The sequence below is a fragment of the Haliotis rubra genome, unplaced genomic scaffold (genome assembly GCF_003918875.1).
Source record: "Haliotis rubra isolate DU_JTF1 unplaced genomic scaffold, ASM391887v1 Scf600, whole genome shotgun sequence".
In the NCBI taxonomy this organism is placed as follows: Eukaryota; Metazoa; Mollusca; class Gastropoda; order Lepetellida; family Haliotidae; genus Haliotis; species Haliotis rubra.
In genome coordinates this window covers 603871-629576 of record NW_025767303.1, presented here as the reverse complement: position 1 = coordinate 629576, position 25706 = coordinate 603871, and the positions used below count along the sequence as shown (strand labels likewise).

Here is a 25706-nt window from a genome sequence, read left to right as displayed (position 1 = left end):
TGTTACATATGATCTTGGTTGATTCAATAAGTTATGATGTTATTTGGCTCCAATAAAGTGTTACATATGATCTTATTTGGTTCAAATAAGTTTTACATATGATCTTATTTGGTTCAAATAAGTTTTACATATGATCTTATTTTGGTTCCAATAGAGTGTTACATATGATCTTGGTTGGTTCAATAAGTGTAACATATGATCTTATTTGGTCTTGGTTTGGTTCAATAAGTGTTACATATGATCTTATTTGGTTCCAATAAGTTTTACATATGATCTTATTTGGTTCAATAAGTTTTACATATGATCCTGTTTGGTTCCAATAGAATTGTTACATATTATGTTATTTGGTTCCAATAAGTTTTACATATGATCTTATTTGGTTCATATAAGTGTACATATATGATCATATTTGGTTCAATAAAGTGTTACATATGATCTTGGTTGGTTCAATAAGTGTAACATATGATGTTATTTGGCTCCAATAAGTGTTACATATGATCTTATTTGGTTCCAATAAGTTTTACATATGATCTTGGTTGGTTCAATAAGTGTTACATATGATCTTATTTGGTTCAATAAGTTTTACATATGATCTTATTTGATTCCAATAAGTTTTACATATTATTTTGGTTGAATCAATAAGTGTAACATATGATCTTATTTGGTTCATATAAGTGTTACATATGATCTTGGTTGGTTCAATACGTGTTACATATGATCTTGGTTGGTTCAATAAGTGTTACATATATGATCTTGGTTGGTTCAATAAGTGTTACATATGATCTTGGTTGGTTCCAATACGTGTTACATATGATCTTAGTTGGTTCCAATAAGTTTTACATATGATCTTATTTGGTTCCAATAAGTGTTACATATGATCTTATTTGGTTCCAATAAGTGTTACATATGATCTTATTTGGTTCCAATAAGTGTTACATATGATCTTATTTGGTTCCAATAAGTGTTACATATGATCTTATTTGGTTCCAATACGTGTTACATATGATCTTATTTGGTTCCAATAAGTGTTACATATGATCTTATTTGGTTCCAATAAGTGTTACATATGATCTTGGTTCAATAAGTGTTACATATGATGTTATTTGGCTCCAATAAGTTTTACATATGATCTTATTTGGTTCCAATAAGTTTTACATATGATCTTATTTGGTTCCAATAAGTGTTACATATGATCTTATTTGGTTCCAATAAGTGTTACATATGATCTTGGTTGGTTCCAATAAGTGTTACATATGATCTTATTTGGTTCAAATAAGTGTTACATAACATCTTGGTTGGTTCCATTAAGTGTAACATATGATGTTATTTGGTTCCAATAAGTTTTACATATGATCCTATTTGGTTCAATAAGTTTTACATATGATCTGTTTGGTTCCAATAAAGTGTTACATATGATCTTGGTTGGTTCAATAGTGTAACATATGATGTTATTTGGCTCCAATAAGTGTTACATATGATCTTATTTGGTTCCATAAGTGTTACATATGATCTTGGTTGGTTCAATAAGTTTTACATATGATCTTATTTGGTTCCAATAAGTTTTACATATGATCTTGGTTGATTCAATAAGTGTTACATATGATCTTATTTGGTTCCAATAAGTGTTACATATGATCTTATTTGGTTCCAATACGTGTTACATATGATCTTATTTGGTTCCAATAAGTGTTACATATGATCTTGGTTGGTTCCAATAAGTGTTACATATGATCTTATTTGGTTCCAATAAGTGTTACATATGATCTTGGTTGGTTCCAATAAGTTTTACATATGATCTTATTTGGTTCATATAAGTGTTACATATGATCATATTTGGTTCCAATACGTGTTACATATGATCTTGGTTGGTTCCAAGAAGTGTTACATATGATCTTATTTGGTTCAAATAAGTTTTACATATGATCATATTTTGTTCCAATAAGTGTTACATATGATCTTATTTGGTTCCAATAAGTGTTACATATGATCTTGGTTGGTTCCAATAAGTGTTACATATGATCTTGGTTGGTTCCAATAAGTGTTACATATGATCTTATTTGGTTCCAATAAGTGTTACATATGATCTTATTTGGTTCCAATAAGTTTTACATATGATCTTATTTGGTTCAAATAAGTTTTACATATGATCTTATTTGCCTCCAATATAAGTGTTACATATGATCTTGGTTGGTTCCAATAAGTGTAACATATGATCTTTTTGCCTCCAATACGTGTTACATATCATCTTGGTTGGTTCCAGTAAGTGTTACATATGATCTTATTTGGTTCCAATAAGTTTTACATATGATCTTATTTTGTTCCAATAAGTGTTACATATGATCCTGTTTGGTTCCAATAAGTGTTACATATGATCTTATTTGGTTCCAATATGTTTTACATATGATCCTATTTGGTTCCAATAAGTGTTACATATGATCTTGGTTGGTTCCAATAAGTGTTACATATGATGTTATTTGGTTCATATAAGTGTTACATATGATGTTATTTGGTTCCAATAAGTGTTACATATGTTCTTATTTGTTTCCAGCAAGTGCTCATATTATGTAATTTGGCTCCAATAAGGGTTTGTTTGGCATCGTTTTGACTCCCATACTTGTTCCATATTATCAGATGTAACATTAAATATAGACCATCCAAACCGATCTCTATTTTCATCTAATGATCACTCCCCTCAATATCATAACACTGCCCTCTGCAGGATGCAGACGCTCTACAGATAGAAGCACTACCTTGTACTACCTGCCGGCATGTTAGCGATAATCAACGCCCTACCCTATGTATTACCTAATATCTGTGTGAAGAGGGCATTTCGGACTTCCGAGGTCTCAGTGAACTTGAAAGTGTGTTAGTGTGTTACAATCCTGCTGAACATTGTGCACATGGGTAACGAGTGTGAAGAGGGCGTTTCGGACTTCCGAGGTCACAGTGAACTTGAAAGTGTGTTAGTGTGTTACTAGTCCTAGGCCAAATGTTAGAAAAGTCCCTATCTTTTAGGATCTCTCAGCAGCAGTAAAAGCGTTATCCAGTAATTGGTATGACAACTCCCACCCTCCAGAGATTCTTGTCAATGTGGAACTAGACACAGAATGTATCAGGTTACTAAAACAAACAAGGATTACCCCGCTGTTGAAACAGTGTCCACATGTTCATAGACCAACTGCATGAGTATTAACCACATGGTTTCATGGACGGTGACAAGCACTGGTGTTCTACATGATCAGGATATGCAGTATGGGTGATAAGGCCTGGTGTATCATATTACCTGATAATGATGTTATCTCTACATTTGGCCTGGGGGTATTACAATCCTGCTGAACATTGCGCACCTGGGTAACGAGTGTGAAGAGGGCGTTTCGGACTTCCGAGGTCACAGTGAACTTGAAAGTGTGTTAGTGTGTTACAATCCTGCTGAACATTGTGCACCTGGGTAACGAATGTTTCTCTTTTGGTACGTTGATGCAGTTCGGTGTTTTGAGTCACTCTGAAAACAACAGTGATGTTTTGAGGTCAGGCCAGTTGACAGCATTCCGTCATCATATAACCCCTGTCAGCCTGTCAGCTGGGATTGGAATGTTCCTTGAATTTCTTCATAATTACAACTACGTTTGGTGGTGTTATAAATGGATTCACTATATTTTAATATATTATATTCCTTATGTACCGTTCCTAGCGTTAACCTCCGGCATCAGTTTGCCGTACAGACACAGAAGCAGATATATCTAATACAGCCCCTGCAAGTCTACGTTCAGTGTAGAAATGTAGAGAGTCTGTCGATTCGTGTATACGATGTTCATATCAGAGACAACATGTTAGTCTACCTCGTAACAAAAGAACAGTTTTGATAATGAATTGTATTTGACAAGGCATGAATATTGACGCAGTCGTGTATGTGAATCACGGCTCCAAACAACCATTGTGTTGAAGCCATAAACTAAACATGTCAGTAACCATACATCAGTAAACATGCCTGCAGAACAGCCTCCATATTTAGTCGAAACAAACTTCTTGGACGTAAAATGCGAAGATATAGGACAATTGCATCAACACAATATAGTCAGTGATGTCACCGGGGACAGTCTTGTGGTACAGGGCGTTTGTTTGCTCACCCGCACACCCACACAACCACACAACCACTCACTCACTCACTCACTCACTCACTCACACACCCACTTACTCACTCACTCACACACACAACCACACCACACACTCGCTCTCTCACTCACTCACTCACTCACTCACCCGCACACCCACACAACCACACAACCACGCACCTACTCACTCGTTCACTCACACACCCACCCATCCCTCCACTCACTCACTCACCCACTCAACCACACACTCGCTCTCTCACTCACTCACCCACCCACCCACTCACTCACTCACTCACCCACCCACCAATCCACCCACTCACTCACTCACCCACCCACCCACTCACTCACTCACTCACTCACTCATTCACTCACTCGCTCACTCACTGAGTTCTGCTCTCACTGATGAATGGAACATGAGTCGAGGCATTAGTTGACTCATTACAATCTTGCCACGAAGAATTTGTCATGTCTGGCCAAAAGGAGTGGTTTTAGTCAATCAATCTCTCATCAGAACTGACGACCACATGCCCACAATGCAAGTATATGCAATGTTCAACAGCAGAGTGGATTTCTCTTCATAGTAGCATGATTATAAACAATTCAATATTTGCAATTAATCGCATCAACAGTAAATTGAACGAAACATGGGATGAGGCTATTATTATTTTCTTAACATTAATATATCGTATGTATGCTTAGTGGTTTTAGTTAATGTATAACGAAGACTGAAAATGGAAAAAAAACCCTCTCAACGTCTTTGACGACATGGGGCGCCACCATAGCAACGCATCAACCATGAGAACCCATTTCTTAATACCATGTATATCAACAGATCTGTCTTGGTGATTCCTGGTATCCCAACCGTTTTTTGGTTTTACATGTTTATATTGGCGAGACCCGTGAAGATCCGGGTTAGAATTGATCTTCAGTAACTCATGCTTGTCGTAAGAGACGACTAACAGGATCGGATGGTCAGGCTTTCTGACTTGGTTGGCACATGTCATCGTATACTAACTGCGTAGATAGATATTCATGCTGCTGATCACTGGATTGTCTGATCCAAACTCGATTATTTACAGACCGTGGCCATATACTAGTAGCTGGAATATTGCTGAGTGTGGCGTAAACTCACTCACTCATTCATTATATTGGGGATTGGAAGGACAGTTTCCTTGATGCATGTATTAACACTAAGTTGCTCATGTCCTATATCAAGATTCAGATTCACGATTCAGTTACTGTACGAGTCCTAACACACGGTATTGGCAAGTTAGGTTGTAAATGTTGCATAAATAGTAAAACCAGGTTCACCGGACATTTCTTAGAATCGAACACAAAAAATGGTTTTATCGAAAGACTGTTCAAGCAACGTATCTGGAAAATACGCAACACATTTAGAAGTGCTCTTTTGATACATTCAGAATGATGAAAAATGTTTACTTTCTGGGATAAGAACATTATTTATAAGTTTGTACATATTTGGCCATTTATAGGTTGCTTTTGGAAATGAATTATTCGACACTGGAGAAGTGCTTCAAACATGAACACCTTGGTTTACCCCGAACAGCTCACAGCTATACACACACATCTATTTCACTATGACAACAGCTTCTCGAATATGAAGAAATCTATATCCGACCAGACCTCCAGGCCAGAATAGTTATTGCTTATCAGAATTAGCTGTCTCACTCGCGTCTCCTTCACCTGACAACGGCATTACTTAGGCGTCTTCTAAACCTGACAACGGCGGTATTTAGGCGTTCTTTTCAGCTGACAACGGCGATATCTAGGCATCATCTTCAGCTGACAAAGGCGGTACTCAGGCGTCTTTTTCAGTTGACAACGGCATTATTGGGCATCATCTTCAGCTGACAACGACGGTATTCAGTCATCATCTTCAGTTGACAACGGCGGTATTCAGGCGCCTTTTTCAGCTGACAACGACGGTATTCGGGCATCATCTTCAGCTGACAACGACGGTATTCTTGAGTCTTCTTCAGTTGACAACGACGGTATTTGGGCGTCGTCTTCAGCTGACAACGACGCTATTCAGTCATCTTCAGCTGACAACGACGGTATTCGGGCATCATCTTCAGCTGACAACGACGGTATTCTTGAGTCTTCTTCAGTTGACAACGGCGGTATTTGGGCGTCGTCTTCAGCTGACAACGGCGGTATTCGGTCATCTTCAGCTGACAACGACGGTATTCGGGCGTCGTCTTCAGTTGACAACGGCGATATTCAGTCATCATCTTCAGTTGACAACGACGGTATTGTTGAGTCATCTTCAGATGACAACGACGGTATTCAGTCATCATCTTCAGCTGACAGCGGCGGTATTCGGGCGTCGTCTTCAGCTGACAAAGGCGGTATTCGAGCATCTTCAGCTGACAGCGACGGTATTCTTGAGTCTTCTTCAGCTGACAACGACGATATTCGGGCGTCGTCTTCAGTTGACAACGGCGAAATTCAGTCATCATCTTCAGCTGACAATGGCGGTATTCGGGCGTCGTCTTCATCTGACAACGGCGGTATTCGGGCATCTTCAGCTGACAGCGACGGTATTCTTGAGTCTTCTTCAGCTGACAGCGGCGGTATTCAGGCGTCTTTCAGCTGACAGCGACGGTATTCTTGAGTCTTCTTCAGCTGACAGCGGCGGTATTCAGGCGTAATTTTCAGCTGACATTGGTAGTATGAGTAAATCATCAGTTTAATGTTGACCATAACTCTAGATCTAGACAGACATCTGGGTCAGTATAGTTTGTAAATAGCACTGACACAGTGAACACTTATTTTGACAGCCAAGACTATGTCAAGTTCAGCCATGTTGATGTTTATGGAGAGACTGACAACTCATGCTATGAAACAATGTTTGAGAAAATTCATTTATTAGGCAGCTTGTTGTTATACAACCTGTCAAAACAACAAGGTGGTATGTGGATATGCAAGAATGACCCAGTCCAAGCAGAGCAAATGTACATCTGGTTGTGGAGAAATTGTATGAATGGAAGGTTATTGAGTGAGTGAGTTTAGTTTTACTCCGCACTCAGCAATACTCCAGCTATATGGTGGCGGTCTGTCTGTCTGTCCCGGATCTGCGTAACTGGGAACCGATGACATGTGTCAACCAAGTCAGCGAAGCTAACTACCCGATCCCGTCAGCCGCCTCTTACGACAAGCATTGGTTACTGAAGATCAATATTTTAATCCGGACCTTCACGGGTGGAAGGTTATTGAATCAGCTTGTTTTGTGTTGGGGTTTTGTTTGTTTTTGTTGTTGTTTGTTGTTGTTTGAAAGGTATTTTTGTTGTTGTTTTTGTTGTGTTTTTTTGTTTTGTTTTTGTTGTTTGTTTTTAGTTGTTGATGTTTATATTTTCTATTTTTTTAATAGTTTTTGTTGGGTTTTTTTTGGGGGGTGAGGGGGGTTGTCTTGTTTTGTTCTGGGGTCGGGGTTGTTTTGGTTTTATTTTGTAAAATGTGCATTGGGTGACGGCTAGTTTCTACATGCCATGAACACAAGTAAATAAGGAATGTACCTGAGAAATGTTTGCTTCTTTTATCATCACCTGTGACCTCTTTCTAGGTACCTTTATCGAATCCCGGTAGGGACTCAACCCAACAAAAGTACTAGAATCTGTATTTTACAAAGAAAGTGTAATCCCAAATATAACATATGTTATACCTTTATCTATATATTACAAACCTCATGGGAATGAAATTCAAAACCCAACTTGATATTATGACAAGCTAATGAAATAAACGCTTTTGAAAGGTTCACTGGAAAAAACTGAGCGATTGTTCCTTATCAGAAATACAGCTTCTCAAAAAGTCTTTAAAAAAGTCTTTTGTTGTTATCAGAAGTGAGATAATGCAGACATTTGGTGAACGTTTATGTATAACACATGGTTAATTTTTCTGGTGAATAAGCACTCTTCATCGTGTGATCCCGAGAACGTCTTAACGCTAGTCAGTCCACCTCTACTGTACTCAGGATCTACTGAGATAGTTTGTTTTTGAAAGAAATGGGAATGGGTGTAGTCCGCCGTGAGTGTGGCGTACAGTGGGATACAGTGTATTTGTTGAGAATATGTTGAAAAGAGCTTCACTTTCAGCAACGTTTTTGATTCAAATACTACGCTTTGAGACTCTGTGAAGTGATATGTAGGTAGATGTAATACTAATCTACGGATATATAAACACATTTCAAGATACATGTGTGGGGTTTTGATAGCCCAGGCCAAGGCGGACCGAATGCTTGTGATACAGTGTATTTGTTGAGAATATGTTGAATAGAGCCTCACTTTCAGCAACGTTTTTGATTCAAATACTACGCTTTGAGACTCTGTGAAGTGATATGTAGGTAGATGTAATACTAATCTACGGATATATAAACACATTTCAAGATACATGTGTGGGGTTTTGATAGCCCAGGCCAAGGCGGACCGAATGCTTGTGATACAGTGTATTTGTTGAGAATATGTTGAAAAGAGCCTCACTTTCAGCAACGTTTTTGATTCAAATACTACGCTTTGAGACTCTGTGAAGTGATATGTAGGTAGATGTAATACTAATCTACGGATATATAAACACATTTCAAGATACATGTGTGTGTGGGGTTTTGATAGCCCAGGCCAAGGCGGACCGAATGCTTGTGATACAGTGTATTTGTTGAGAATATGTTGAAAAGAGCCTCACTTTCAGCAACGTTTTTGATTCAAATACTACGCTTTGAGACTCTGTGAAGTGATATGTAGGTAGATGTAATACTAATCTACGGATATATAAACACATTTCAAGATACATGTGTGGGGTTTTGATAGCCCAGGCCAAGGCGGACCGAATGCTTGTGATACAGTGTATTTGTTGAGAATATGTTGAAAAGAGCCTCACTTTCAGCAACGTTTTGATTCAAATACTACGCTTTGAGACTCTGTGAAGTGATATGTAGGTAGATGTAATACTAATCTACGGATATATAAACACATTTCAAGATACATGTGTGGGGTTTTGATAGCCCAGGCCAAGGCGGACCGAATGCTTGTGATACAGTGTATTTGTTGAGAATATGTTGAAAAGAGCCTCACTTTCAGCAACGTTTTTGATTCAAATACTACGCTTTGAGACTCTGTGAAGTGATATGTAGGTAGATGTAATACTAATCTACGGATATATAAACACATTTCAAGATACATGTGTGGGGTTTTGATAGCCCAGGCCAAGGCGGACCGAATGCTTGTGATACAGTGTATTTGTTGAGAATATGTTGAAAAGAGCCTCACTTTCAGCAACGTTTTTGATTCAAATACTACGCTTTGAGACTCTGTGAAGTGATATGTAGGTAGATGTAATACTAATCTACGGATATATAAACACATTTCAAGATACATGTGTGGGGTTTTGATAGCCCAGGCCAAGGCGGACCGAATGCTTGTGATACAGTGTCTTTGTTGAGAATATGTTGAAAAGAGAGCCTCACTTTCAGCAACGTTTTTGATTCAAATACTACGCTTTGAGACTCTGTGAAGTGATATGTAGGTAGATGTAATACTAATCTACGGATATATAAACACATTTCAAGATACATGTGTGGGGTTTTGATAGCCCAGGCCAAGGCGGACCGAATGCTTGTGATACAGTGTCTTTGTTGAGAATATGTTGAAAAGAGAGCCTCACTTTCAGCAACGTTTTTGATTCAAATACTACGCTTTGAGACTCTGTGAAGTGATATGTAAGTAGATATAATACAAATCTAAGGATATAAACACATTTCAAGATACATGTGTGAGGTTTCTGACAGCACGGGCCAAGTCGGGCTGAACAGAGACTAAACACTTTTGCTTGAGGCTATGATGAGAATGGAGAGAGAAAAGGGCTTCACTTTAAAGGTCACATGCAACGTAAAACACGACTCTGCAGATTCTGATACCTTTCGGTATGGACTTACCGAAACAAATCATCAAATTCAACTTCAAGTTGAAAAATAACGCGATGAAAAAAACCGCGCGAAATCGTAGTTCAAACGATTCACTAACTTTCCCCCAGCGCTTGGGGGAATTGAAGTGGTTTCAACAGCTGGGCTGCGCTCATAGCACATGCGCAGTGAAATGCACTGGAGTGCACACCCACCCGCTCTGACTGGGTTCGGTATCCCGGCTGCTTCGTTTCTTGGGAAGTAAACCCAAGTACAAAATGTTGCACTTTTGATTTGCGATTGTACGCTTATTATTTTGTTTTTATGTTTTTTCATAACCAGCAATGTATATTATATGTCATGAATAAGTGATAATTGTGTTTTAATTATGTTTGATATTTTGGTTGCATGTGACCTTTAACGAACCAGTTCTCTTTACATTAGGCATTTTATAATATCACAAAGTGATATTTAGGTAGATATGATACCAATCTATTGATTTAAACACATTTCAAGATAGACCTGTGAGGTTTAAGGTGCGTTTGAGAGCCCGGGCCAAGCCGGACCGAAAGCTTGTGATACTGTGTCTTTGTTGAGAAAATAGGGATTCACTTTGAACAAGGTGTTTGCTTCAAATACTACCCATTGAGGCTCTATGAAGTGATATATACGTTTCGGTCTAACATTCATCTAATTTCCAAACACAGTACGTTTATCTCCTAAATACATCCAGTGCTACGCCGCGTTAGCTTTGGTTCAGTTCCACTTGGGGTTCGAGCCCTCACCCAGGATCAGGTACACCAAGTTAGTGTTCAAAATAAAACAGCCAAGGCTTTATGGCTGGTTACTGTTCTCTTGTACTGCCTACTGTCGTAATGTCTACTGTTCTCTTGTACTGCCTACTGTCGTAATGTCTACTGTTCTCTTGTACTGCCTACTGTCGTAATGTCTACTGTTCTCGTATACTGCCTACTGTCGTAATGTCTACTGTTCTCTTGTACTGCCTACTGTCGTAATATCTACTGTTCTCGTATACTGCCTACTGTCGTAATGTCTACTGTTCTCTTGTACTGCCTACTGTCGTTATGTCTACTGTTCTCTTCTATTGTCTACTGTCGAAATATCTACTGTTCTATTGTACTACCCACTGTCATAATGTCTACTGTTCTATTGTATTGACTACTGTCGTAATGTCTACTGTTCCCTTCTACTATCGTAATGTCTACTGTTCTCTTCTACTGTCTACTGTCGAAATGTCTACTGTTCTCTTGTACTACCCACTGTCATAATGTCTACTGTTCTATTGTACTGACTACTGTAGTAATGTCTACTGTTCTCTTCAACTGTCTATTGTCGTAATGTCTTCTGTTCTGTTGTACAGTCTACTGTCGTAATGTCTACTGTTCTGTTGTACAGTCTACTGTCGTAATGTCTACTGTTCTCTTCTACTGCCTACTGTCGTAATGTCTACTATTCTATTGCACTGCCTACTGTCGTAATGTCTACTGTTCTCTTGTACTGCCTACTGTCGTAATGTCTACTGTTCTCTTCTACTGTCTACTGTCGAGATATCTACTGTTCTATTGTACTACCCACTTTCATAATGTCTACTGTTCTATTGTATTGACTACTGTCGTAATGTCTACTGTTCCCTTCTACTGTCTACTGTCGTAATGTCTACTGTTCTGTTGTCCTGCCTACTGTCGTAATGTCTACTATTCTATTGCACTGCCTACAGTTGGAATGTCAGCTGTTCTCTTGTACTGCCTACTGTCGTAATGTCTACTGTTCTCTTCTACTGTCGTAATATCTACTGTTCTCGTATACTGTCGTAATGTCTACTGTTCTCTTTTACTGTCTACTGTCGAAATGTCTACTGTCCTATTGTACTACCCACTGTCATAATGTCTACTGTTCTATTGTACTGACTACTGTCGGAATGTCTACTGTTCCCTTCTACTGTCGGAATGTCTACTGTTCTATTGCACTGCCTACTGTCGTAATGTCTACTGTTCTGTTGTACTGTCTACTGTCGTAATGTCTGCTGTTTTGTTGTACAGTCTACTGTCGTAATGTCTACTGTTCTATTGTACTGACTTCTGTCGTAATGTCTACTGTTCTATTGTACTACCTACTGTCGTAATGTCTACTGTTCTATTGTATTGCCTACAGTTGGAATGTCTGCTCTTCTATTGTACTGCCTACTCTCGTAATGTCTAGTGTACTATTGTACTGTCTAAAAGTGGAATGTCTACTGTTCTATTGTACTGACTACTCTTGTAATGTCTACTGTTCTCTTGTACTGCCTATTGTCGTAATGCCTACTGTTCTATTGTACTGACTACTGTCGTAATGTCCAGGAGGTGGAAAGTTCAAACACAGTTGTTATAAAAAAAACTTCAATATATGATATTGTACGGATATTTCAGCATTATAGAGTGTTATCCGCCTTCTACCATACAATCTCCATACACAGGTATGTTATATAAAACTTCAATATATGATATTGTACGGATATTTCAGCATTATAGAGTGTTATCCTCCTTCTACCATACAATCTCCATACCCAAGTATGTTATATAAAACTCAATATATGATATTGTATGGATATTTCAGCATTATAGAGTGTTATCCTCCTTCTACCATACAATCTCCATACCCAAGTATGTTATATAAAACTCAATATATGATATTGTACGGATATTTCAGTATTATAGAGTGTTATCCGCCTTCTACCATACAATCTCCATACCTCAATATATGACAAGTATGTTATATAAAACTCAATATATGATATTGTATGGATATTTCAGTATTATAGAGTGTTATCCGCCTTCTACCATACAATCTCCATACACAAGTATGTTATATAAAACCTCAATATATGATATTGTACGGATATTTCACTATTATAGAGTGTTATCCGCCTTCTACCATACAATCTCCATACACAAGTATGTTATATAAAAACTCAATATATGATATTGTACGGATATATCACTATTATAGAGTGTTATCCGCCTTCTACCATACAATCTCCATACACAAGTATGTTATATAAAACCTCAATATATGATATTGTACGGATATATCACTATTATAGAGTGTTATCCGCCTTCTACCATACAATCTCCATACACAAGTATGTTATATAAAACTCAATATATGATATTGTACGGATATTTCACTATTATAGAGTGTTGTCCGCCTTCTACCATACAATCTCCATACACAAGTATGTTATATAAAAACTCAATATATGATATTGTACGGATATTGCAGCATTATAGAGTGTTATCCTCCTTCTACCATACAATCTCCATACACAAGTATGTTATATAAAACTCAATATATGATATTGTACGGATATTTCAGTAATATTAGTGTTATCCTCCTTCTACCATACAATCTCCATACACAAGTATGTTATATAAAAACTCAATATATGATATTGTACGGATATTTCAGTATTACAGATTGCTATCCCCCTTCAAACATACATTTTTCAAACACGTATTTGAAAAACACATTCCACATACGACCACCTCCACCGACAGGTATTGGAGTTAAACGATCTGTGTCCCAGAAACACTGAATTTTAAACAATTAAAGCAATTTGCGACATATGTATTGTCCGTGTGAGTGACAGGGAGTGACAACAGGGACCATCCCTGCACTCGCTGGCTCAATAATTGTCTTGTTCGACATCATCACTAATTCGGCTAATCCTTTACCGGAGCCCCCTGGGCCAGTAGCTCGTCACAACCCCGACGACAGAGGGTCAAAGAGTGCGAGTTTGTACCCTTAAATATGAAAAAGGAGTGGTCACGTGATAATTACTGACTCATGGATAATGTTCAAAACGTCCAAGACGCAGATTCTTGTATCTACGTTTCAATGCAAACTTTGAGAGGGGACATCAGCTCACCTGGCAGAGATACAAACGTGCACAGCCAACTCACACAACAACACAACACAAGATGGGGGTATTAGTCAGCCACGGAATCTTATATATAATCAGTCAACAACAACAAAAGTATGATTATTTTTGTTATTATTATCTTGTTATTCCCCAGATGTTCATATACATTGTGTCATACATGTTCATATGCATGGTGTCATACATGTTCATATCCATTTTGTCATACATGTTCATACACATTGTGTCATACATGTTCATATACATTGTGTCATACATGTTCATATACATTGTGTCATACATGTTCATATACATTGTGTCATACATGTTCATATACATTGTGTCATACATGTTCATATCCATTTTGTCATACATGTTCATACACATTGTGTCATACATGTTCATATATATGTCATACATGTTCATACATGTTCATATACATTGTGTCATACATGTTCATATACATTGTGTCATACATGTTCATATTCATTGTGTCATACATGTTCATATCCATTTTGTCATACATGTTCATACACATTGTGTCATACATGTTCATATACATTGTGTCATACATGTTCATATGCATGGTGTCATACATGTTCATATACATTGTGTCATACATGTTCATATTCATTGTGTCATACATGTTCATATGCATGGTGTCATACATGTTCATATACATTGTGTCATACATGTTCATATGCATGGTGTCATACATGTTCATATACATTGTGTCATACATGTTCATATACATTGTGTCATACATGTTCAAATACATTGTGTCATACATGTTCATATGCATGGTGTCATACATGTTCATATACATTGTGTCATACATGTTCATATACATTGTGTCATACATGTTCATATGCATGGTGTCATACATGTGCATATACATTGTGTCATACATGTTCATATACATTGTGTCATACATGTTCAAATACACTGTGTCATATATGTTCATATACATTGTGTCATACATGTTCATATACATTGCGTCATACATGTTCATATACATTGTGTCATACATGTTCATATGCATTGTGTCATACATGTTCATATGAAACATACATAGATTTATCAGTCAGGACATTGATCATACACTGGATGGCAAGGTATTCTATATATTCTCAAGACATGTATTCCGATGTCTACAATTCAACTATTATAGCTCATACATTGTATATTTGTACATAAGTGAGTGAGTGAGTTTAGTTTTACGACGCACTCAGCAATATTCCCGCTATATGGAAGCGGTCTGTAAATAATCGAGTCTGGACCAGACAATCCAGTGATCAACAGCATGAGCATCGATCTGCGCAATTGGGAACCGATGACATGTGTCAACGAAGTCAGTGAGCCTGACCACCCGATCCCGTTAGTCGCCTCTTACGACAAGCATGGGTTGCTGAAGATCAATATTCTAACCCGGACCTTCACGGGTTTCAGATAAGTAAGCAAAGTGTGAAAAATGACCAAAATGCACAGAATTTAGGCTGACTATTATCTGTAAATGAAATGTATCTACACGCATCGACATGTAAACAAAAAATGTTTACAATCAATTATCAGAGCATGTTTACAGTCGGGTACATATATGCGAAGAATATTAGATGATCATGATATACATTCATAACACAAGATACATACGACATTAGTCACAGTGCACTTTCTAAGGTACACCCCACAACACAACTGTTTACATATGGCTCAGTATAGCATACCCGACACACTCTAACCCCCCCGGGACAAGATTCTAGTTCAGTTACAATACATATTTCAAAGCGTAATCAAGTTAAGGGATTGGCATAGTCTGTCTGCACGGCGACGCCAATATCCCAATTATATACACCAGTATGACATTGTCAATTACCAGATTTGCCAAGAGCTTAAGCTTCAGATTTAGGCAGTAAAGTGTCTCACCTGACTGAAAAGAAGACCGCCTCCGTGGTGAAAAGTAGTGGTTAGAGCGTCCGCCCGGAGAGCGGAAGGTCGCGGGTTCGATCCCCGACCGCGTCATATCAAAAGACGTTAAAATATGGTACTTGTTGGTCCCTGCCTGGCGCTCGGCATTAATGCGTACAACAAGGACTGGTCGGCTTGGAGTCAGTATAATGTGTCTGAGTGGGGTATTCATGCTTCACTGCGGCATGGTATCTCAGTGAGCTAGCACTATAAAACCAGCTTAAGTCTGGGCTAGTACAAGCAGCCGCACCTACACATACACACGCATGCACGTCGTCATATGAGCGAAATATTCTCAAGCACGACGTTAAACCCAATTTCACCTCACCTTGAAAAGAACAAATTGAATGAGTTCATTAGTCAGCCACCCAATGGTTTGCTACTGTGTGTGGTCCGTATTTATATCGTATTACACTCATACACATAATTTTATTCAATCTACAGATTAAACTGACGACAAAGTTATTAATGTCATCTCCATAATTATACAGTTTAGTGAACATAATTATATAGTTTAGTGAACATAATTGTATAGTTTAGTGAACATAATTATATAGTGAACATAATTATATCGTTTAGTGAACATAATTATATAGTTTAGTGAACATAATTATACAGTTTAGTGAACATAATTATATAGTTTAGTGAACATAATTATATAGTGAACATAATTATATAGTTTAGTGAACATAATTATATAGTTTAGTGAACATAGTGAACATAATTAAATAGTTTAGTGAACATAATTATACAGTTTAGTGAACATAATTATATAGTTTAGTGAGCATAATTATATAGTGAACATAATTATATAGTGAACATAATTATATAGTGAACTCTATCTGACCAGCACACTAAGACATATTGCTCCCTAAATATGTCAGCTCAACTCTGTCTGACCAGCACACTAAGACATAATGGTCCCTGGATATGTCAGCTCAACTCTATCTGACCAGCACACTAAGACATACTGGTCTCTAGATATGTCAGCTTAACTCTATCTGACCAGCACACTAAGACATACTGCTCCCTAGATATGTCAGCTCAACTCTATCTGACCAGCACACTAAGACATACTGCTCCCTAGATATGTCAGCTCAACTCTATCTGACCAGCACACTAAGACATAATGGTCCCTGGATATGTCAGCTCAACTCTATCTGACCAGCACACTAAGACATACTGGTCCCTAGTTTGTCTGACTGTGTACTCACCAAAGAGGCCCTCTGCGGGTCTAGGGTAGTCGGTTCTTTGTAACATTCACAGATAACAAAAGCATCAGAAGTTATAAAATATTTGGAAAACTTATTCCATTTTGTCAATGTTAATATTAATAAGGAACTATTTCCGCATTTACATATTAAATTGAATGAATCATGATGTGTTGGTTCAAGTGTTTATTTAAGTGACTGTTATAAAATAATAGGCACACCTAGTATGTAAGCAATGGATTTTTCTGTGTACAAATGTACATCAACACGTGACGAGGAAAGTGAAAGATGTCATGAGGGACTCATCTTTCATGTTGAATATTAATATTTTAATACCTTATTTCCACCGTAAAACACATACATACATGCAATTTCAAAAATATGAATGTGCCCATCCCAAGTCAAGAGAAACCTACAAATTTAAGAATGAACTAAAAGGAAATAGAGTTTTTATAAGATTTGCCACACAAAGAAGCTTTCTTCTGTAGTCATCGCCAATTTTCAGTGGTTCATTCACGTACATGCAATTACTATTTTACCTTTTGCGCTGGCAGATACTCAACACTGGCTGTTGTGTGGCGCTGATGTTGGGACGGACAATCCCTCAAATTAAGCAGATATGTGACTTTCTTGCATGGAAAATGTCTCTTTATATACATCGTGTATAATCTTTCTTCATTCAAGTATCGTGACAGCTGTGAGCGTTGAAGCGAACTCCATGTTGTACCTCCCAAGGAGATAAGTAGGTCAAGGGACAAGGGACATTATATACATCGTCATACCCAACCCTTCATTCTTTGAATACTTTTACCATGGAAGGAGTGGCACTCAGCGAGTGGATCCATGGTGGGATATAAAACCCTATATCCCTAGTCGTTTATGTTAGCTATGTACAATACTACCAGTATCGACCGGGGGACGCACGTGCGACTGTCAATCAATTTTTGCAATATACAAGGTGGGTGATTTGAAGACAGTATTTTCTGGAACATCGGACAAGGGAACATGTGGTGGTTGATAACGACTGCCTTGTTTTACATGACGACACACTGTTACACGTACAGTGGAATATTACGTAAACTACTGGGCGATAGAAGGTGTATAACCAAGTTTCCCGTTTGATCTTGGTAACCGTAAACAAACACAACATGGCGATAGTGATGTATGAGAAACGGGTAGTATTACTGTGTTTTATATAATGATCATTATGATATTGATCATGTTTGAAATTGGTCAACCCAAATTATGTAATTGTAAACGTTATTTTGCCCGGTGGTTTAGATGGTGTGAGAAAGCATAATACCCCAAACATGGACATAAAATCAAGGCCACACATCAAGGTAAATTCTTAGCAAAGTCAGTTGGACTCACTAAACATGTATCGATTAACTATCAGTTCAACACAAAGACATAATTGTAGATTTGGTCAATTCCGTATCAGCGGATTGAATGAATCCACAATTGAATGATTGTATTTATCATGAAGATAACCAGTATATAAATTGTTCACGGGTCTCTCGGCCATTGTGCCGACAATTGAAATGTTACAAGCAGGCCAGTCGCCAGGTAGACGATTTTAAAACTCTAAAGCTGTATTATAACTAAAGTAATTTCTGATATAGTTTGGGCCAGGACTTTGAACATGTTTTTTGCAGTGAGTACTGTTTACGCCGCTTTTTGCAATATTCCAGCAATATCACTGCGGGGTCAACAGAAATAGGCTGCACACATTTTAACCATGTTTTGTGTTTCCGGGCAACCGTCATCTGCTAACTCCGCTGCAAATACAGTCAGATATTTTAGTCAAATCCTATTTTCAAGCGTACACTTTTACCCCTGTATGACCAAGGGATTTATGCAATGACGCACACTAAACAGTCAGCTTGGAGGCGCGTGCTCTGGGCCGAGCCAGTGTTTGTGTGAGTGAGTGTGTGGGGTGGATGGATTTGAGCCTGTATAAATCGTCTCCGGTATTGTTTTGAATTGAATTAATATCTTTGGAACACCCACAATCCCTGTTTACAAAGGTATATTATTGAATTTATGCCATTTTAGTTTGTGCTAATAGGGTATCGTACGCTTCAATATATCCTTAACATACATTGATTTATTATCAAGTTCCCAACATATGATATAACTTGGCATTGATATTCTCATCCGGCTGCAGGTTTAAAAACATTTACATACATGTATATATTTTTATAAGGACTAACTTTGCAAATCCAATCCATCTGAAGAATAACTAATGGTTGAAGCAGCCATTGTATCAAAAGCTGTCGTAGATGTGTGTTTCGTGCTCTGTTAGTACATCTTTCGTTGAACGTTCAGTCAGCGCTTGTATTCCTATAAACATCTGTCCTGTTACTATGGCATTGTCATCCGAGGTAAGTACAGGTATCTAGTATTACCAGGGGCATTTTATGTAATACATACTAGTATTTGGATAATTCAGCTAGTCTGCCCCCAAACATTAGATCCTTGGCTTCACGTGTATTTATATTAAGTTTTCAGTTAGTTTAGTTGGACTTTTGAAACATATATTTCCTTTCAAAAGTTTAGACTCACTGAAAACACTAACTATATGTTATGTATATATATGTATATATGGTTACATCGAAGATTGATCTTTCCGCTAACTTGGGGGAACCAACCGCAAACCAGATGAATTGCACGAGGATCATGAAATTGCCGGAAATCATGTGCAAATAACGTGCATATGAACAGCTGAGTTCTGGTGTAAAGTTTTGTTAAGAATTCGCCAATGTTCACTGAGATTTATCATTTATTGAACTCATGACAATAATCTTTTCAACTATATTTGTTTTACAATACATCAGTTCATGTGTAAACAGTACCTTTAAACAGTATGGAATATTTTGCAAAATATAGTTTAGAACAGTTGCCTGAAGTAATTGGTTATATTTACACTAGTGAGTGAGTGAGTTTAGTTTTACGCCGCACTCAGCAATATTCCAGCCATATGGCGGCGTTCTTTATTTACACTAGTCAGTGAGTCTAAACTTTTGAAAGGGATGGTGTGTACATTGGGGAGTTCCTTTCTGGTATAGGCTCAGCTTCATACATAGTACCATCAAATATTCCCAAGTTCTGACATCATTCTTCTTTAGGCAATCACATCATCATCATCATCATCATCATCACCTGTGACTTTTAGGTGGTAACATTTTCTATTTTCTTTACTCTTTTTTTAGCCAAAATATTTGGAATTTTCATCTCACCTCATCTGTGATGTGAGGATGGTAACATTTTCATAATGTTTTTGTTTTTTTTTTTCGCAATTTGCTGTAGTGTCAGGACGTTAGGGATTTTCACCTTACATTGAGCTTGTGAACTGTCATTTGATTGTCGTCCTGTGTCACACAACAGCTCCCGCCGCGTTGACCAACGTGGTGCATGCGCACAAATAGCCAATTCTGTGCACGGACAAACTGTCATAAGTCATCAAATATCATCTATAAACATGTTTGTTATTCACACTGACTGACTGACTGAGTTGAGTTTTACGCCGCTTTTAGCAATATTCCAGCAATATCACGGCGGGGGGACACCAGAAATGGGCTTAACACATTGTGCCCATGTGGGGAATCGAACCCGGGTCTTCGGCGTGACGAGCCAACGCTTTAACCACTAGGCTACCCCACCGCCCCTGTTATTCACAGACCAAACAGGCTAATCAGTGTTAACTGATTGTTAAGTAACAGTAAAGTCCTCATACAATGGTCTGGCTTAAACAATATATACCTCCTGTAAGCACAAACAAACACTAAATAGTTATATAGCATAAGAAAATACAATTTGTTGATGTTAATAATAGGTAATGTGAGTGAGTTTAGTTTTACGCCGCTTTTAGCAATATTCCAATAATATCACGGCGGGGACACCAGAAATGGATTTCACAAAATTGTACCCATGTGGGAATCGAACCCGGGTCTTCGATGTGACGAGCGAACGCCTTAGCTACTAGGCAACCCCACCACCACCACGGTACCCCCAACCCCACCCCCGGTTACCCCTGTCAGTAACGGTAATGTGTGGAGGGTAACATGACATTACAAAACTAAACGCTGACATTAAGTGGTTATACACGTGTCATCAGTGCACAATCGGTGTACAGTAGAGATCTCCGGGTGGGGGCGGAAAGCACGGACTCCCCGGTATCAGTAAACGCAGTGACACGACATGCAGCATTGCTGGCGTGTGGAGATAAGCAGGTAATGCCAATACTTATTCATTCACAATACAGACGTTTACCGAAAGTGGGAATATATTCGCTAAACATTTGAATTTCATATGATAAAATTATATTGTGATATATGTCAAAATTTCATAAAGGAACACATACAAGTACTAAATGGGACTGTAAATGGGACTGCAAATGGGTTAAAATCTCGGAGTTTTAGACAATAAAATGATCAATAGACAGAAAGTCAACGACAGCTTTTCAAGGGAAGGTCGCGTGAATGTTGATGTGATCTTGTGACTGATGTTGAGGTGAGGTGAAATTGGGTTTTACGTCGTACTTGAGAATATTTCGCTCAAATGACGCATGCGTGTGTATGTGTAGGTGCGGCTGCTTGTACTAGCCCAGACTGAAGCTGGTTTTATAGTGCTAGCCCACTGAGATACCATGCCGCAGTGAAGCATGAATACCCCACTCAGACACATTATACTGACTCCGAGCCGACCAGTCCTTGTTGTACCCATTAATGCCGAGCGCCAGACAGGGACCAACAAGCACCATATTTTAACGTCTTTTGATATGGCGCTGCCGGGGAACGAACCTGACTGCTGTTGAATGTGTCCATGTCAACGTTGAGGTGGTGTTGTGACTGCATTATTCCAGCTGTATGGCGGAAGTCTGTACATAGTCGAGTCTGGACCAAACAATCAAGTGATTAACAGCATGAGCATTGATCTACGCAATTGGGAACCGATGACATGTGTCAACCAAGTCAGCGAGCCTGACCACCCGATCCCGCTAGTCGCCTATTACGCCAAGCATGGGTTTGATGATAATGATGATGATGATGATGATGACGATAACGATGATTGTTCAGCGTAAAATGATGGCGAGACCTGCAAAGGTCTGACATTAATTGTATTTGTCGAATAGAAAGCTTAAGATTTATAACACACCCACCTCCCCCATCCTATACATCCAACACACGGCCTCAGGACGAACTGGCCATCGCGACTGCCTCATTACATTACGCGTCATTGCACGTGCTACATAAACTTTCACGTGCTTCACGCCCAGTGTGAACGCAGGGTCAATGTCATATTATTACAGTCCTGTATATAGTCTGTTTGCAGTGAAAACGTACCGATGTATTTCACTTTAAAATCGCTATTATTGGTTTGTATTACAAGGGTGTATGCACATTAAATGAAACACCAAGAACAAGTAGGGTTGGTCTAAGTTAACGGTCCTGCACGTGCCTTTTTTTCACTGTTCCATCTACTGTTCCTGCCCCCTTGCAATAAAAATCAATAAAAGCGATTTGAATCTATGATCGTTTGTTAAACAACTTTTATCCTATGCTGAATAAATATCTGAGATTTATATGTTGAGTTGGCAAGGATAAATTATGAGGATTCGCAATCTTAATTTCACTTTATTTGATTTACTTGTTTGTTTAAATAAAAGTGAAATACATCGGTACGTTTTCACTGCAAATCTTACTTTCACTTTATTTGATTTATTTTTACGTTTAAAGTGAAATACATCGGTACGTTTTCATTGCAGACAGACTAAAGTCGTGTCGCTCTCTTGTCCGTACAGTGTTTAATAAACGGGGGTATGATGAGGGGTATTTTCCCACATTGTGATTTATTGACCGAAGTGGGTGGGGTTAAAAGAGACCTGGAAAACATTCCACTTTGGGAGCGACCTTTGATTTTATTGAGTTATATGCCACAATACAGGCCTTTCTTTTGGCAGAGACTTCTTATGGATGTGGAACGGGTTTCGTCGCTTCTATTTAGGACACATAAAATATTTCCTTGTTTCTCATTACCGCAAATCCTAAATCTGGCCCCGACACTAAAATTCTTTTTTTGCACTGGTAAATTTGCGTGTATAAAGCCGTCAGACTTCCGAGATCCGTCTCAGCGTCCGGCATTCCAAGTTTTCGACCAACATTGTATAGAAAATCAGAAGAAAAAAGTACAAAATAAAATAAAATCAGCCTACCTACACATTTTTTAAAAAGTGATGAGAAACAAGGAATCTATTTGATGTGGCTTTAAACAAATTGCATACAACCCTATAGGTTTGAACAAATAAAATAATGTCCAAAGAAATACCCAAGGAACACTGCCAGTAATTTTATGTCCTTATAAAAATTTCATTCTCAGCACTTTTTAAAAAATGTCGGCTTTATACTCGCAAAGTTACCAGTGCAGAAAAAATATAAAGAATTTAGGGTCAGGCCAGATTTTATGTCTTTATAAAAATTTCATTTTTCACCTGCTTATTTTACCATGCTGATCTCAAACCAAAACCAAGCACCTATTCCGAAATTTCCATGGTTGCTCCCTTCTATCGTCCCGTGCCAATGTTAATTCTGAGGAGAAAACTGTCCAGCTGCAGGTGACAAAGGTTTACTGTGACCACACAATGTCAGTTAGAAAGTGGTCAAATGAAACCTTTCTTATACATTGTATTTGGGATTACACTTTCTCAGTAAAGTACAGATTCTCGTACTTTTGGTGGGTTGAGTCCCATCCGGGATTCGAACCCACACCCTCAGACTCAGGCAGCAGCAGAATGATATCGTTTGTAGCTCATGCTTGTTACATTAAATGCATTGTGACAAATTATTTTTTATGCCTCATCGTGGCTTCCACCTGAGCAGGTTTGGCGGCTGACTCTGAGGGTGTGGGTTCGAATCCCGGATGGGACTCAACCCACTGAGTACTAAAGTACTGTCGGAAATAGAAAAAAGCTGTTTTTAGGCTGTTACTCTGTATCCCTAAAATTTACACAACTGCAAATAGCATATGTCGAAATAACCCACTTCGGCATTCAGTGGGATGCGTAATAGAATATCCAGAAAAGCATGTTTACTCGTAAAATCGGGCAAAACTTAGAAAAAATACGAATATCTGCTGAAAACAATTATAGATGGCAATTAGGTCGCTCAGCCAGGTATGACGAAGGGTGCTTTTTCATGTGTGTTGACTATGCCTCATCTATTGATTAACATCTTACGTGTCTTTCTTTCATGAAGTTTATGTTGAGATATGTAAAAGAGTATGATACCTGATAACCATAGAAACGCATCGTATTAATTGTATTAGGTGGCCTGACCACCCGATCGCGAAGATGGACAGGACTGGATATTATTTGTAAATTGTTATGACATGCCGTGTACTTCCCCAGTATAATTCCCCTTGAAGGATTATCTTATCTTAGCTGATATCTCTATCCCCAAGCCCGACCCAAACAATCGTCTGCGACACCCGTCCAGGTTTTGCTTTTGAGACAAACCCTCCTATCTGTTTCTTTTTATAGTGACAGTGACTGACTGACTGACTGAGTTTAGTTTTACGCCGCTTTTAGCAATATTCCAGCAATATCACGGCGGGGGACACCAGAAATGGGCTTAACACATTGTGCCCATGTGGGGAATCGAACCCAGGTCTTCGGCGTGACGAGCCAACGCTTTAACCGCTAGGCTACCCCACCGCCCTATAGTGACAGTGAGACTCCATGGTAGCTACATCATGAAAGTTATTATTTTTTACGCCAGCTATCGTTTATAATGAAGCTACGTCTAATTTCAAATTGGGCATTTAAAAAGTGCCCTTTGTAATACAATATCGTCGCACACTAATTTGCATAAAGCCATGGTCTGTTCCAAATAAATCGCTTTGGACTTAGAAAAAAACGCATTGCTCATTTCTGCACTAATCTCTCCTCAGTAAAGTCCTTTTTCTGCGTTTCTTATGCCCTTTCCACTGAGACTTGTAGTTAGGCCGAACTTAGTTTAACACATATTTCACACTTGCACATATCAATTACATAAATTGTAGAGATAAATGAGAAAATAGTGTTTTTTTCTATTTCCGACAGTACTTTAGAATCTGTACTTTACTAAGAAAGTGTAATCTCTAATATAACATGTTACAAAGGTTTACTTCTTCCGTGGATCCATTGCAGAGAAATAAGCAATGTATGAATACAAAATGTCATTTAAAAGTGGTCAAATCTAACATGTTATATTTGGGATTACACTTTCTCAGTCATGTACAGATTCCAGAAAATATTGGGTCGAGTCCCTTTCGGGATTCGAACCCACACCCTCTTAGTCACCACCTAACCCGCGGTGATTGAGCGGGACGTAACCAAACAAAATTATTAGAATCTGTACTTTGCTGAGAAAGTGTAGTCCCAAATATAATATATGTTACCAGCAAGGCACATCTGGGAATCGAAACCCCTGTAACGGGGTGCATGCTAGCTCCAATTTAAGAGATTCTACACAGCGAACAGAAGCTCCGTGTACACCTCGTTCAACATCAAGAGTGAGTGAGTATGGTTTTACGCCGCTTTTAGCAATATT

At 38.4% G+C, this 25706-nt stretch overlaps 1 protein-coding gene across 1 annotated transcript; it reads left to right on the top strand.

The window, feature by feature from the left end:
* Window positions 1-2900: 2900 nt before the first annotated feature.
* On the top strand, window positions 2901-6729 carry LOC124255498 (period circadian protein-like). The gene is made up of 2 exons (XM_046689432.1): window positions 2901-2958; window positions 5981-6729. The coding sequence occupies exons 1-2, from the start codon at window positions 2901-2903 to the stop codon at window positions 6727-6729; spliced, it is 807 nt and encodes a 268-aa protein (XP_046545388.1).
* The last annotated feature ends 18977 nt before the right edge of the window (window positions 6730-25706 follow it).